The sequence below is a fragment of the Eumetopias jubatus genome, unplaced genomic scaffold (assembly GCF_037043125.1).
Source record: "Eumetopias jubatus isolate StellerSeaLion01/CBP00866 unplaced genomic scaffold, mEumJub1_p1.0 scaffold_9, whole genome shotgun sequence".
NCBI lineage: Eukaryota > Metazoa > Chordata > Mammalia > Carnivora > Otariidae > Eumetopias > Eumetopias jubatus.
In genome coordinates, this window is record NW_028274815.1 from 70039014 (window position 1) to 70056415 (window position 17402).

A 17402-nucleotide genomic window follows, 5' to 3' on the forward strand; every position below is an offset into this window, starting at 1 on the left:
TGGCATGCACACCTGATTGGGGAATGTTGGAGATGCCACACCCACTCATCTTTACGTCATCACAAAGCAGTTGTGGTTTTTTTTTTTTTTGGTTTTTTTGTTTTTTGTTTTTTTCCTTTGGTTCTCCCCGTTTTCTTTCCTTTCCTTTCTGAACTGTACTGTCCCTCTTGCATGTGCACATCCGCGTGTGCTGCTTCCACGGGTTGTTTTGCCTTTCTTCCCCTTTGGCATGGACTTAGGCACTTGCATGCTGAACAACTGCTGCTCAATAGCGCGAATAGTGACATTGCTGGAAATAGCTTGCGCCTTTTATGTTAACAAGGTGCACGTTGTGATTAGTTAATAACAGACGACTAAACTTTACTAATATGTACACCAGCAAAACTAACCTAGGAAGCATTTTACTAACACCATTTTTGTGTCTGCTAAATAACTTTTGAGTTGCAGTAGGGATGATGCTGACACTAGTTCAATAATCAGTTAACTCTCTAACTAGTTTAGATGGCTTAGGGCTAGTTGAATAGAATCCAAGAATAAACTTCAAACAGACATGAAAATGGGTTCCGCCATAGGTCTAAAAATAAAAACCAAACAAACAGAAAAAAAAAAGCAAAAAAACAAAACGAAAAAAAAAACAAAAACAAAACAAAACACAAAACAGGCATATCCCAGGATCACAGTATCTAGGTCTGAGTATAGCGTGTCCTTTCCCTGTGCTTTGTTATCTAGGTGACAATATCAGTGGATGGGATTCTTACCACAACGGGCTACACGCAAGAAGATTATACCATGCTGGGGTCTGATGACTTTTTCTATGTTGGAGGCAGTCCCAGCACAGCAGACCTTCCAGGGTCACCAGTCAGTAACAACTTTATGGGCTGTCTCAAAGAGGTAAATATCACTGTCACCAGAATCATTCCTAATCCATGATCCCATCATTTCAGATCCCGACTGAAAGCACCTTTGCTGAAGACCCAGTGTTTGCGGAGCCAAATGGCACAACCTTAAATTGAATATTCCACTGTTGTTTGTATAGGATTGGGGGAGGGAGGCAGCTCATAGAACATTATGAAGGAATGAAGTGCCTCTTCTTTCATAGTCTGTGAGTAAGTCACAGTTAAGATCTGCATGGGCAGTTGTGTATTAGCTATAAAAGAAAGTGAAACAAAGAAAGGCTGGATCTAGAGTTAAGTTCAATGCCTTACTCATTTTTACTTAACTGTCTTAGGTGTTTTTAATACAGTGGTGACTTGTTTGATCATTACAGGAAAAAAGAAAAAAATTAGGATACAAGAGAGGTTACATAAAACAAAAACAAAATGAGTCTGTGTGATGAAATAATTTTGTTCTTATGTTTGAAAAATATTCCAAAGGAAGTGAAGCTGTTTCATTTGTGATCTGATGAGCACACTTGATATTTACCTGAACAAAACTATCAGGCTAAAAGATACCGGTAATTTCATCCCTCATACTCAGCTGTCCTTATCTGGTATAACTCTTGATAAAATTGGAACTTGTCGGGGTTTGGGGAGAAAAAGATTGGGAAGTCCTTGAATTTCAACTTATATTAATATGTTTTTTCCATAAAAGGTGCTTGTTTTCAATCCGGTAGAACCCAGTTTCTTTTGGCTGCTAGAACCAGAGGTTTCTCTTGTATTGTATGGTTGCAATTTAATGGTGTAGACCTCCAAAATGTAAAAGTGTAATCGCTGAATTTATGAGTGATTAGCCATGGGTGCTATTGGTAAGCAGTTACATACTTTGGTTTATTCTAAAGAAAATATTCCAGTTATATAACTTGATTCAGGTAAGCATCAGTGAAAAACAGCCTCTGCTTATCACACCCTTACCTCTCCTCCATGTATGCGAACATACTGCATGGCCCAGTAGTGGCTGGATATAGAAGAAGCCTAAGAGGAATTTGAAAATGCTCATTTTAACAAATCCAAGGAGATGCAGTTCTGAAAAGTTGAATTTTTTTTTTTTTTAAGATTTTATTTATCTATTTGAGAGAGAGAGAGAGAGAAACAGCATGAGAGGGGAGAAGGTCAGAGGGAGAAGCAGGCTCCCCGCCGAGCCGGGAGCCTGATGTGGGACTCGATCCCAGGACTCCGGGATCATGACCTGAGCCGAAGGCAGTCGCTTAACCAACTGAGCCACCCAGGCACCCTGAAAAGTTGAATTTAACCATACTTTGTGGTGGGAGGGATCGACTGCCTCCCGGAGAATAGCTTTCACCCTTTATAAGTATGTAGTATGACCCAGGACTTTGCTAAGCTCTGTGGGTGTAATGAAATAATTATTATTTTCATTATTATAAGAATAGCACTGGCATTTTTTGAACTCTTATTTTGTGCCTGATGCTATCCTAAGGGCTTTACAGGGATCTCCACAATATAGGTAGTCATTTTATCATCTGCATTTTTTCAGGCAAAGTATTAGGTTTCAGAGCAGATAAGTTTCTTGAGCAAGTTGTTAGCAATAGCTAACAACTCTTAAAACCTAGAGCTTAATCAAAGAAGTCTGATGTCAGAGTCTTTTGTGCTCTTAACTACTGTAATATAGTGTCCCAACAGAAATGTTTGTTAGGGCCCCTGCCATGGAAGATTGTGCAAACCGTCGAGGTGCTTACAAACTGAAACAGCTCTTAGAAATGTGTAATAGACTGTGAGGGATGAGGTATTAAATTGTGTGGCAGAGTTATACTCTTTGGAGTCCAAGAGAATGAAATGAGTGAGAGACCTAGTAGACAAAGAAGATACACAGAAGAATAAAAATGTGAGAATCTTGATGGATAACTATGGTTGGGATAGGCAGGGGATAGAGAATGTGTTTCAGGTTAGGAAGAAACATGGTAAAACAAACAGAAACTAGATTTCATGATAAGATGCCTAAAACCACCTTCTGGTAAAGGGGATTGTGAAGGGGGGCGGGCACAGAACCACACTGCCACCCACCCACCCCATTTCCTCACTTTCACTGTGAACAGGCCAGCCTACAGTCAGCCCCTAGGCCCTGCTTCAACTATGGAAAGTCAGTCCTGCTATGGCCTAGGGAAAGGAAAGGGGATCTAAGAATCTCTAGCAGAAACACGACTGTAGCTAAAGAGCTCTTTTGGCTAGCCAGTAAAAACATGAGATTTTCTGCAGTGAGCACCCAGGTTCAGCTGAGCCTTGTCTTCTGACAGTTCAACATGGGGCAGGACAGCTTTTTGAGTGTAGGAAGCTGCCGTGGATTGAAATCATAGTTTCATATTAAACTGTATGTCAGATTAACGTTGTAACGTTTAAATGTTAACAAGTAGTAGACACATTTTAGAGCTCATCTATTTTTATTTGGTTTTTCAGTCGCAAAAAATCACTACAGCACAGACAATCCAAGTGGCCTTTCCTGTGACATTCATTTAGCCCCTGCTGAGCCCATATAATGCAGGTTCACTTCTGTCATTATCTCTACAGGTTTTGGGTTGATGCCGTTCCTCTTAGTTGATTGGGCACCTCCCTCACCTCTCTTTCCCACAGCCTGGGGGTGGGGGGACGTGTGTAGAGCAAGTGCTGTTGGGTTTTTTGGTTTGTTTGTTTTTTAATTTTTGGTTTTTTTGTTTTTGTTTTTGGACGTGTTATCTCCCTCACTTTATTTCTTCCTGACACAGTAGAAGGTGGAAAGATACAGGCACAATCAACCTGTAAATCAGAACATACCTGACTTAGAGGGCTTTTGGATGGGCCATAGTTTCTGAATTACTGTCTATTTAGAATGCCTGCTCTTCCTAATTCCGAAATGAAATTGCGACAAAGTGTCATAGATTTGGAGTTAAATGACCTCGTTTCAGGTAGATGAGCTCTGTAGACTTACTGAAAAAAGAGGAACACGCCCATCTTCCTTCTCACCACATCTCTTAACACTAACTCCAGGTAAGCTTCCATAAGCTTTCGGCCCTGGAGTACATGGTATGTCTAAAACCTTAATTATGGTTTAATTTATGGCTCATAACAATTTGCTTTTCAATCTGTTATGTAATCCCTTTTAGGATGACCAATCCTGGGGGAGATACTAGTAACACCACGTCCGAAGCCATAGAAGAAATATTGGAGTGTTAGATTAAGAGGGATCCTGGAAATCATTCTCCAAGCCCAGTCTCCTTTTTTGGAAATGGAGAGACAGACCTAGAGAAGTTACCTGACCTACCCAAGAGCAATGAAGGGGTAACAGGAGTAGAACACACAATACGGTCAAAAAAAATAGAATTTTTGAACGGCTGACTCTGTTCTACTGTAAACAGTGGCCTCAAGACAAAAATAGAGATGGCCTACCATTCTCACTAATTCTCATCTTCATTCTTTAAAGATTAAAATGTAGGGACACCTGGGTGGCTCAGTCCATCGAGTGTCCAACCCTTGATTCCAGCTCAGGTCCAACCCTTGATCTCAGCTCAGGTCATGATCTCAGGGTTGTGAGATCGAGCCCCACGTCAGGCTCTGCACTGGGCATGGAACCTGCTTAGGATTCTCTCTCTCTCTCCCTCTCCCTCTGCTCCTCCCCACTCGTGCTCTTTCTCTCTCAAAGATAAATAAATAATAAAGATTCAAGTGGAAAAAAAAGATATTACTTAACTTGATGAAACAACCTATAATTTAATGTTCATTAGAAGCAGTTAGGGCTTTCCCTGTATGGTATTTGATAATGCCTGTTTGAAACGAGACTTGGCTTGCACACAGAGCAACAAACCCTCATTAAGAAAAGTGTTATTATATTTTAGTGATTGTCAGATTTCAAAACAAAGTAAAATTAGTTTAACGTAATTTGGCAAAACCTAACCTGAGTTTGTTTAAAAAAAAAAAGGATACCTTGAATGGCCAGGAATTTATAATAAGGCAATCAAAGTAGGTTTTTTTCAATTATTTAAATTTTCATCATAAATAAATCAAAAAGTCTTTAGAGAAATGTTTGAGCTCACTGAAAGTGACTTTCAAGGATATAAATTTGAGAAAAGTTAAAGGAAAAAATTGTAGATAATGAATTACCGTTATATAACCCCCATCTAAGAAATTCCTAGAGGATGATAGGTCTTTAAAAGCATGCTTGTAAATCCAGTTTTTACAAAAGCGATACTAATCATGCTTTGGCAGAAACATTTGTGTATATTCTTTGCATTTTTTATAACCTTGAGTAAACGCTGAAATATATGTTGCTTAAGAGTTATTGATCATTTTAATTATATTTAATTTTTCCAGCAAGCAGTTCTTGAGTGGCTGCTGCAACAGGAGAGGGAATCGGGAAAGCATGCAGAAAGATAAATCACGTCAGAGTGAGGTGCTTGGAGTCTGTCTGAGGACACCTACCTCCCCGCGCATTCACCTTAAGCTACTTGGGAAAGCATTTTCTGTATAAAAGTATCACAGTTGATTCCTAAGGTGCTCATTAGACTTTTTTTTTTTTTTTAATCCCAAAGATAGATGAAAATCCCACTAATACGTGTTTCTGTCCCAATATTTTGACTGTGAAGGCTTCTGTAGTAAATGACTTACAAGGAAGGGTCATGCCACTCCCTCATTAATCTTGCCTCAGAATCTACTCCTGCTATTATGCATTTCTTAGTCTCTTTGTACCTCCAAAATGCTTTGAAACACCTATTTCCCTCCTGTAGTGAAGATTATTTAACATAGTTTATTGGTAGGGAAATGAAAGTGAAGAGGGAGGAAAGGATTGTCTTCAATAAAACAACCTAGAATCTTTTATTTGAAGTTTGTTTTTAGCCATAGGTAGCTGCTGGAGGTCTTACAATCAGTTATTTGAGTGGAGACCCTGCCTGTGTGAGACCATTTAGAATGTCGCCACTAGGTCTTTTGGGATAAGCCTAAGGAGGGATTCTAGAAAAAAAAGAAAATAGTGAAATGCTAGGGGGAATTAAATCCCTACTGAAAATTTCATCAACCTAATTAGATCAGCTCCACCTTTAATTACACTGAGAAACTTTTAGCACTAAAAATTTGGAAGATGCTACAAGGTAGATAAGATTCAGAAAATATCCTCTTATGTAAGCATCCCTCCCCTACCCCGTTAAAAAAAAATAGTTGATTCTTCCATGTAGTCAGCGTGGTCCCCTCTACCATTTGCAGTGGCAGCTCTATAATTCCCACAGGGTACCAGCGTCAGCAATGGGAAAGAGATTACAAAATATCCTTTGTGCAAATACCCCTTAATTCCTATCTTTCTTCTTTTGGACAATTGGGAAGACTTCCCAATTTGAACCCTTCTGTGGTAGAACCAGCTTGGCAAATGTGTGTCCTCAGGTGTCCTTCTGTTCTTATTTCCTTCATTGCTCAGGGAAGACTAGAGTGCCTGTCATTTACATGTAAGAACAAAGATCCGTGGCAAAATCTGCATTTTAAGTTACCTTCCCGAGTTTGCAAGAGAAGGCTTTGTGGACCTCTTGTAGAAATCTGACCTAGCCAGAACTGTGGAGGGTAAGAAGGTCTTCACTCATGTTTGTAAATCATGCAACTTGGGAAGAGCGAGAACTTCTTTAGGTGAGAGGACCTTCTCTTAGGAGCTCCAGAGTGATGATGCAACACTTTTCTCCCCAGGTTTTCATTTCCTCCAGACTCTTCTGTGTTGGGGTCCCTGATACCTATACATACGTTCTGCCTTTGCTCTCTTCCTGTGCTCTCACAGCCTGTGCCTCTGTAGGGAGCATTTGACAGTTTACACTGCCCTTTCCCCAGGCCTCGTTCACTCTCTCAGGAAGGGAACTACGTTTTGCATTTCCTTGGCACTTCTTCCTAGACATGCCCCATTCAGATCTGAATATTTTTTTACTCACCATATTATTAGATAACTAGGGATCATACCACCATAACTGTATTTGGTAAAATGTCCTCACTTGAGCTAACCATTTAAAATTAGGTTTTGCTAATGATCCTCAAAATAATAGACTGCAAAAAATGGAGAGGGATTCCTGCAACTCAAGCACTCACCCATTTGCTTGGGGCTGACTTTCTAGAGGCAGAGTCTTGGCTTAGTGACGCCTAAGAGAGCTTGGTTTAGTCCAACTGGAGAGGAGGCAGATTGGCCTGTGGTGTTTGGGGCACAGGTTCTTGTCTAGAGAGAAAATGAGTTTCCTCCATCTGATTTAAAACACAGAAGATGGCAGTTTGCCTTTAAAACCCTAACAAGAAAATGAGAGAATTTGTGGGAATGTCAAAGAACTTGACAAATCTTTATGTGCCATTAGGCCCTGTCTAATTTCTTCAGATCTTGGAAATACTGAAATGTGTTTTATCTCTTCCACTGTAAAAAAGTGTCAGCACTAAAATGCAAACAGATCAATTACCTGTGCCTCATTTCATTTGCAGGACAGCAGACCACGGCTTTTTTTAGGTCAGACATCCCTTTTTCCTTCTAAGGGTGTCTTTCCAAGAACCCATGTGAGATAATAATTCTAATACTACTACAGGTCCTGCAAATGAGGACTCTTGGGAGCTCAGCAGAACACATGTCTCTGATTGGTGAGGTTGAACATGACCTTGATACTCCATCTGTAAGCTGAGTGCTCACGCTGATTAGACTGCATTGCCTCAGGGAGACCATCCAAATAAACCCCAGTGATGTAAGCTCTGTGGTACCTAACTGTATCTAGGATTATACTAGCCACTACATAAAGGGACATTACAAGTCAGAGCTATGACCAAAAGGATAAAGTAGTTGGTATATTCCAGAGTAGTAATAATAATGTGTGAATCATTTTCTGTTTCTTATATAATATCTACAATATCCAGTGAATTACCCAATGGGCTTGTGCTGGGGGCATCAGCAACACAGCAAAAGTAATTTACTTTAAAAAAAAATAAATGAAACTGTGAAATAATTTGATATTTAGTACTTCAAGCTTAGCAGCAAGAGAGTCATGGGAGAAAAGAACAATTTGTGTGTGTGTGTGTGTGTGTGAACTTAGGGCATTTTATCTTTAGTACTGCTTTTATTATTAAATCCCATAAAGGGGTGCACTATCATTTTTTTCAGTGCTCTGTACGTTCAAAGGTAAAACTCTGAGCATGGCAATAGTTTCACATTAGTATTATTCCTACCTGACAGAGGACATGGAGACAGGAGAAGTTAGGTGACTGACCTGGGAGAAAACAATGACTCAGTAGCAGAGCCCAGATCTGAAACTGAATAATCTGACCACAGAATCCTTGCCTTTAACTGCTGTTCTACGTTGCTTCCTCTACTCACCTCTCATTTCTTGTTCTCAATATTTTTATTAAAGTCAAATTAGATGAAATTAACTTTTTTAAATGATTTATTTATTTACTTTAGAGAGAGAGGTGAGCAAGCAGGGGGAGGGGCAGAGAGAGAATCCTCAAGCAGACTCCCCACTGAGTGCAGAGCCCCGACAAGGGGCTTGATGTCAGGGCTTGATCCCAGGACCCTGAGATCATGACCTGAACCAAATTTAGTAGTCAGCCACCTAACCAACTGAGCCACCTAGGCACTCCAGATGAAATGAACTCTATAAGAACCTTGAGGGAAAAGAAAAAATCACAACAACGCAACCTAGATTGCTAGGACATTGAAGATCGTGTCAAAGAGGGAGGGGAATGGGCGCCTGGGTGGCTCAGTTGGTTAAGCGACTGCCTTCAGCTCAGGTCATGATCCCGGAGTCCTGGGATCGAGTCCCGCATCGGGCTCCCTGCTCAGCAGGGAGTCTGCTTCTCCCTCTGACCCTCCCCCCTCTCATGTGCTCGCTCTCTCTCTCTCTCTCTCTCTCTCATTCTCTCTCTCAAATAAATAAATAAAATCTTAAAAAAAAAAAAAAAGAGGGAGGGGAAAGAGCAAGAAAAAATTTCCTGGATGCCCACTTGTGCATGAGCTTCCAATGGGATTATTTCTCCCACTGTTCTAACTGGTACTGAGATGTTACCTCCACGAACCTCTTCTTTCCTTTAGCAGCGTACATACCTTTACTCCTCTAAGGAGGTAAATAAGATAAAAATGCTTGTCATAGATTTCTGTACTCTGTAGCCAACCATATAAACAGGGAGACACAGGAAACACATTTGTAAGAACTTTGTAGACTTCTCTGAATTATTGGCTTCATACATTGCTAAGACTAAGTTTCCCTCTACATTGTAGCCTTGGGGACAAGGGAGATAAGCAATTGGGGCAGAAACCAGGCATTTTTGCCATAGACACTCTTTGAGACTGGGTTCAGGGAGTCCCATCTGCTCAGGTCCCCACGGAAGTGGAATTCAGCTCTTTAGTTTACAAAGCATCTGGTGAGTCCTTGCCTGGAATTCAGCTTTTTGGACATAGCAGCCTCCCTTCCAGGGGACCCACAGATTGTTATTTCCCATCATTTTTGGCAGAAGCCCCCATAGCCTGGAACTATATCAGCAGTTGGCATAACGGATTGCAGTGCTTTCAAATATCAAGCTAGCATAACATTGTTTGGTAGAGGGTTCAATGACATTTTAATTCTGAGGACTTGATATATTTTATAGAAGATGACATTTTCTAGCCCAGCAGACAGTAGTAATGAATCATGTCTAAGACTGAACATCTCCTCTTAATTTCAGTTCCCACTAGAGTCTCTTGTTTAAATTGTTCCATTTGCTTACACATTAGCACTTGCATGGGTGCATTCAACGAGTCAACATTAATCAATACCCACTATGTGCCAGGCTCAGTACTAGACACTGGGGACACATAGAATAATAAGACAATGCACTTAGGAATCTGGAAGGAGAGCCCGACAGAGAAACAGGGAATTACACGTTCTTTAAGTAAGGTATGAAAAAGTGTCTAGTGGGGCGCCTGGGTGGCTCAGTTGGTTAAGCGACTGCTTTCGGCTCAGGTCATGATCCCAGGGGATCGAGCCCCGCGTTGGGCTCCCTGCTCCTCGGGGGGCCTGCTTCTCCCTCTCCCTCTGCCGCTCCCCCTGCTTGTGCTCTCTCTCTCTCTCTCTCTCTGTCAAATAAATAAGTGGAATCTTAAAAAAGAAAGAAAGAAAGAAAAAGTGCTCTAGAAATACAGCAGAAGCTGTAGTTAATTCTGCTAGAGGAAATCAATACCACTTCAAAGAGAAGGTGACAAAGGAATCCAAGTTGTCCTGTCTGTCTCTCTTTGCTCAGCTCTATAATGGGTTTGCTATTATATGGGATTGAAGCACAATTAATTTGCTCCACTCTCAGAATTGGAAAAGAATAGGAAAGATAAAATGACTGTAAAGGATTAGAAAACATATTACAAAGAAAAGTAAAAATTCCATAAAAGTGTAAGTTTGTACTTTACCAAGTTTGAGCCATATTTTAGAAGTCTGAAATCCATCTAAAACAAAGTGAACATTTTGGATTTCATCTTAGTTTCTATTATAAAATGATATACTCTATATACCTTAGTTTGTTGGATCAAGTGCTACATTTGGAAGAAAATTATTCCTGTACACGGTAATTAGTCTTTTTCAAGAGAATTGTCACTATTGAAACACATTTAAAACAAATTAATTACTTTAATATGAAAATAATTCTGGTACCATTCAGAAGAAGCATGTGATTTTAAATAATAAGAAAATGAGATTTTTGTCTTTGTTGAGTAAATATTCTGTGCACAGAGAAACTGGTGACTCTCAGGGTTCAGTTTATTTCCTGTGTATTATATGACTATGTCCTACGTACCAGGCTCCATATGAAATACCAGGATATAAGATAATTGGTTTGATGCAGGTCATCTAATCAAGGTCTTAATAACTGAATTGCCCTTCTAATATACATATTTTTTCTGAGCCTAAGTTTGCAAATAAAATCAAATGGGAATGATAGTAACCAGTTATAGATTGCTAGTACCTTAAATTAGTTAAGATGAATGGCTTTGGAAACAGACAGACCTGGGTTCAAATCCTGACTCTCCCTAAACTCAGTCATTGTATAACCTGAGAAAAGTTACTTAATGTTTTTGTGCTTCAATTTTCTTGTCTCTAAACGATTAAGGGAACCTTTGAGATTGAAGAACTTAGCATAGTGCCTGGTGTACTGTAATATTTCAATAATTAGTGAGTAGTAGCTACAATTATATTGCAAAAAGGACACGCAACCTATACATGCTTCATGGACACATGACCTATATAGGCACCCAAGGCCCCACACATATTCTTGGTTTAATATCTTACTGTTGCTGTGTCGAGATTCTTAATAACTTTTGAACAAGGAGCCCCTTATATTCACTTTTCCCTGGACCCTGCAAAGTATGAGGTTTTTCCTGATTACTGATGAGTTTATGAGATTTGACACACAGTATCTTACTTTAAAAGTTATTTCATTTAACTATCCTAACAGCTTTGTGAAGAAATTGAATTAGCTTGGGAATCACAAATTATTTTTAATATCATTAAGGCCACCTCACGAATACATAAAATAATTCAGAAAACCTCTGTTCATTGAGTCTCAGCCCAATGTGCTTTCCTTGTTTGTTCTCCTAAATTATAAAATATCCACCTTCTGCTGCATCAGAAATTAGTAAAGATAATTGAGAAACTCTGATTTTTTTTTTTAGAAAAACATGGGTATCTTATGAAGAAGTGGGTAGAGTCACTTAATTTTTATAGTTCAGATACTTTTTTTTTTTTTTTTACCTTTTAAAGATATTATCATCATCAGATTTCAGGTAACATTACTTTTCAAAAACAGTTGCGGTACCCTTGCCCGTGTTTACCACCTATAGACAAAGCAGAGCCTCAGACTGGAGACTTAAATGTTTGAAAGAGTAAATTAACATTTTCTTCCCCAGTGTCCCCAGGCTAAAAGATACGGTCACCAAAGATTGACATCAATCCTTCACTATCATTACCTTTAGTTATCACTTAATAATTATTTGACTATGTATTAATCAACATATTTATATAAAATTACATAAAAATTATATAGTATAACTTCTAAACAATAGCATGCAACTAAAAGCTGTAGTTTTTAGGTAGTTTAAAAAGAAATAAAACCCACCAACCATTGTTAGCTCCCTTAGGGATTTACTCCTCAAGGTGTGGCCTGGAACCAGCAGCATCAACATCACCTGGGAGCTTGTTAGATGAAAAACCTCATACTCCTCCCCAGATCTACTAAATCAGAATCTACAGTTTAATAAGATCCCCAGGTGATTTCCTATGCAAATTAAAGTTTGAAAATCACTGAGCTAGAGCACCTCGACTACCATATTTTATTGACATCATTGACTATAAGATGCACAATTATGTTCAAATCACTAAACACTGCCAATTAACCTAGGTTAGTATGCATCTCAGCTGCCACTCAGATCTGAATTTTTAAAGATCTTAAAATATAAAACAATGTACAACCTAGTAGCTTAGTAGTGACTCTGAATCTTACAGCCAGAGCCTCAGCATCTGAAAGTGCCCTGATCCCCTGGCAACTCCCCCAGGCTCAGTTCCCTCCAAGGCCTTGTATGAGCTCAGTCTTCTTTTCAGAGATGGACATGAGGATCTGATTACACTCAGGGAGGAGAAGCCACCAGGACACACACAGGGTCAGTCCCCCAACGGTTTAAATTTAGGGGTGAATGCAGTCTTGGGATGAGTCATATTTACTATCTAAGCAATAAGCTTTTGCTTCTGAAATAGTTGGAACTAAGCCCATGACCCTTAAAGTAAAATTCCTGCGTGTTTTAGTAACAATTTTAAACTAGGTCTCTTAACCTTTATTTCATTTTTAAGAGTACTGCTTTCATAGCAGAATTTTTTTCCCTTGCCAAATGCTACAAATTACTGTGTGCAGGTTTACTTGGGTTAATTATCATTTTTCTATGGTAATATTCTTATGCTGAATTCCATATATACTCTTCATATTTTTTTAGACCATGGTTTATATAGGATTATTTTACCTTACCACAATTTGCTAACTTAAACAGATTTCTATGTATTTATTTACATTTTAACAACTTTGTAATGTAATGGGTTATGCCCTAAAGGAAGTAAACTCTTCCTTGGGTATAAATTAGACAGCTGGGGATTTGAGGCATTAAAGAACCATTTGGAGAAATGCTGCTTCTGCAGCATGGATTTTAATAAGAGCCACCTATAGGCAGCTAAGACGTATGGCACCTTTCTAAACTGATAAAAGAACAGAGATGCCTTTAACGGACATAAATGAGAAAACCATTAATCCCAGGAAGAGTGTGCCATGTGATGCTTATAAAAAGACAAGTCTATCTGAAGCAAGATGGCTGTAGACTTTTTAAGAGAAGGAGGTTTCACAGACCCCCCCTGAAAATTTCTTTAAGACACCAGAATTTTATGGCATTTTGTATATTTCCCTACTATTTTCTCCCAAACCAACTGTAATTGGAGGCTATTTGTTCTTGAAAATATATTCAAATTAAGTTTCCTTGACTTTATTAGATAGAGAATAACACTGAAAATACCACCACTTACCCCCACCTACCACCCAGGGAAATGCAGCCTTTTTTCACTTCATACAACTTTACTTGGCATGTTTAATAAACTCTTTCTTTTTGTCTTTGAAAGACATGTAACACAGGAAGCGATTAAATTTAAAGCGAGATATCCAGAAATGTAGTTTAAGTAATAGGGCGGATTTTTGCATTCATATGACTTTTTCTTTAGGTAGTACTTATGATCCTTGAGTAACAACCCTTCTAAATTTATTCATTTATTCACCAAGTCCTCACTGAGTGCCAAATGTGTCTCAGGCACTGAGTAGATGCTGGGTTTACAAATATGATTTGCATTGCCTTGGCTAGATTCCAAAAACACATAACACATAATGATGAATTCCAAGGCTTTTCATTAAAAATATGTATTAAAAGACCACCATAAAATGAGCCTGTGCTAGATGCTAAGTGGGGATAGAAAAAGAATAAGACATGATACAGGGGAAACAAACATGTAAGTAATTAGGTGTTGTTATTCTCCTTCTCCATTCTCACCTTGGGCTTATCTCTGTCATAGCACTTACTGCTGTTCTAACTGACCAGTGTTTGATCACCTAGGGTTTCTCAAGAAGATTAAGCCCTAATGCCCTGAGACAGTCATTGTACGTAATAGTGCTAGTTACTTAATCATCCCTGAGAGAATTGAGAAAACGGTTATGGCTATTGCGTTCTGTGGTTCAGATGAAGACTCTGGCTGGAAATAGCTGGGGGATGATTTTCTTGGTAACACGAACTGTGGCTTTTATTTCTTTAGTGCTGGCACCTAGGGCATAGTTGGTGCTCCTTAACCCTTGAGTAGATTCATTGTAATTGCACTCAAGTGAGATAAGTCCTGTGGCAAAGGTTTGTGCTACATTCTAAGTTAACACAGTATTTGGAGAGTGGATGAGAAATGTCCAAAAAAAAAAAGGTTTCTCATGGAGCTAATATGTGAGTTTGGCCTTGAAAGAAAAGTAGTGTAAAGGGGCGCCTGGGTGGCTCAGTTGGTTAAGCGACTGCCTTCGGCTCAGGTCATGATCCTGGAGTCCCGGGATCGAGTCCCACATCGGGCTGCCTGCTCAGTGGGGAGTTTGCTTCTCCCTCTGACCCTCTTCCCTCTCATGCTCTCTATCTCTCACTCTCTCTCTCTCTCTCAAATAAATAAATAAAAAATAAAATCTAAAAAAAAAAAAAAAAAAGTAGTGTATCTCCAAGTGAACAGGACGTGAGATGCAAAGTTGAGTCAGAGGAAAATTGGAGAAAGGATACGGTTGTAAAAGAATGCATACCATGTTTGAGGGAACCAGGTCAGTCACTGTGTCTAGGCAAGGGTGCGTGGAAGACAGGCGAACAATGATGCTGGGTAAAAATTGGGGGAGACGAGAAATGGATAAAATGAAGGCAGGTGTGCCTGCTGCATTGGTTGAAAGTTGTATGTGTCAGAATCTCCTGAGAGTTTATTAGACCGTAGATCCCTGTCTCCACAGCCTCTAGCTTAGCAGTGAGCCTGCACTTTTATTAACAATTTAGGGTGTTACAGATGCAAATGATGGAAGGACTTTAACAAAGGCTACTATTTGTTACTGGCTGCCAGGGAGACTTTTAGAAAGGTCTGTGATAGGGCCAGAATTCAGTAGGAATGATCAAAAGACCCCAAGCCACCAGGGAAAAAAAAGTACAGCAGATCAAGGGAGAGATGTAAAGGGCTGATCTAGGGGCAAGAGAGGAACCGGGCATACCAAACATTCCAGGGGTACCAGAGGTAGAATCAAGATGAGTTGAGTTCTGGAGAAGAAAACAATAAAAAATATGAACAACAAGAAAAAAATCTACATATATCTACCAAAACAAAGCAATCAAACCAGTTATTATTCTTCGGATTAGAGTTAAAAGGAGCGAGGGACAAAAGTGATGGGAAGCAGGAAGGAAGGAGGAAAACTGGCTGCAATTTTTCATCATTGGGACTGTACATCTCTAACAGTTGACCAGCCCATGAGAAGGGTAACCCAGTATATTTGTCTCAACCTCTGTGAGGACCCAGTGTTTCACCTGTTGAGTGAGGGGATTAAGCTTTGTATACTTCGAGGTTCCTTCCTACAATAAAACTTATGTAAAAGCTAAAACCCTTGCTGTGGTAGTGGTTATCTGTACAAGAGATAAATATTTTGGATATAAAGCTCTCTTAAAATCCTACTCTAAAAGTGTTCTAGCCAAAGGGGTTCTGACATATCACCCTGAGTGACTTAATTATCCTCAAAAGATAGGAAAGATTAGAATTTACCACCACCGCCGCCTCCCTGATCAAAAACCAAAACAAAGCAACAAACAAAATACTTCTGAATCTAAGAAAAACATGTTGGTTGAAAAAGATTCCTATCTGCTTGCTTGCTTGCTTATTTATTTATTTATTTATTTATTTATTTATTTATTTATTTATTTATTTATATTCCCCCCCGTCAGGAAAGGTAGACAAAGCATCCAGAATCAGACTATTAAGAAACAGGGCAAATATAAGAAGAGTGTTTCTCTGCCCTTTCTGAGGCACCCACCTGCTTTGATGCTCAGAGCGCTGTGTTCTCATTAAGTTTTACAGGTTCCCAACAAAACAAGCTTCATTGCTTTAAGCCTAAAGCTGGGCCCACAGTCCAGTCATAGGGCATATGATCAAAACACTTGGTGTTGTAAAAAATCAAAATACTGGGTATGCTTCCACTGCTCTACACCTCCCTGCGTTCTAGCGAAGGTAGTTGGATGAGCTCTGCACGTAATTGCCTTGTAGTCCGTTTTTAAATAATAATTTTATCCCAGGAGGGGAGTGGTGCTTGTGAACGGGTGAGTAGGTGTGAAGAATGATACCATTAGCAATTGGCTTCTAGGGACATTTTTCACTGGAAATTCTTAGCATGGACCAGAGAGATACCAGAGACCAACTATGTCTTCTATTCTTTGAAGAGTTCTCATACCAATCTATCCCTCCTGACTCTAAAACTGGATTCCACTAAAGAATGGAAATTAAAGAGAGGAGCCACGTCTACAGCTGGTCCTGTGATCATACATGCTAAGCAGTGCGCAAGTGTAGGAGGAGGTAAAAGAGCCAGTGGAAAAACGATAGATGAGATTCAAAAAGTGCTTTCCCTTACTTTGGGTCATTAAAATCTGTTTTAATTCATACTCCCTTTCATTCTATTATTAACTGAATGTGCATCTGAACCTTTGATAATTTTATTAGGAAGGAAGGAAGTGGGGAGGGAGGGAGCAGAGAGGCATGCACACACAGAGAGAGAGGAAGAGAAAGAATTTCTTTTTGATAGTCTTCTTTCTTGGTGGAAAAAAAGAGTGTACAAAATTCAAAAATAAGAGCAGCTATAAGAAGGTGAATAATGATTTATTTAAAGAAAAAAATCTGAATGGGAAACGATCTTTAAAGATACACAAAATTAAAACCTTAAATAAGGGGGATCTCTATAGAGCTTGAAAGAAAGAATTAGGAGACATAATCTAATCTAGCTTTCAGTGGAATTTTCCAGGATGCCCAAACCAGGAAGACACAGGGCAAGACGTTCACTATCTCTTCCTGTCCATAAATGTGAGATGCTGTATTTTTTATTTTGGTCCTAAGATCTCATGCCCAATATAGTACATGCGTGGTTTTCTGGGTCAATTTGAATTTCTCAAATCTAGATGAAATACAATGGAATTTATTGTTAGCCCCTGAGATTCCCAGCCTTTTCCATAAAGCCATAAAATTTTAAAGAAAAAAAAAATAGTTGGAATCATTTAGTCCATTCAAAATGAACAGAGAACTAAAGAGATATGTTTTGGCCTCAGTGTTAAGCATTAGTAGAGCTAGGTAGAGAAGTAAGTCTTACAATCCCTGCTCCAGACTCTCTCACAATATAACTGCCTCCATTAAGTTTCTTCCCTAGTTCCATGGAAGCAGCAAGCAATGCAGATATCAAAGAGGT

The 17402-nt window shown here is 39.2% G+C and overlaps 1 protein-coding gene across 20 annotated transcripts in view; it reads left to right on the forward strand.

The window, feature by feature from the left end:
• NRXN1 (neurexin 1) overlaps nt 1–17402 on the forward strand; it is a 1124404-nt gene that overhangs the window by 433744 nt on the left and 673258 nt on the right. For all 20 annotated transcript variants that reach the window (XM_028103977.1, XM_028103968.2, XM_028103969.2 and 17 more), the window contains one exon: nt 730–891. In XM_028103977.1, the coding sequence (XP_027959778.1) occupies nt 730–891 (162 nt within the window). The remainder of the gene's footprint in view (nt 1–729; nt 892–17402) is intronic.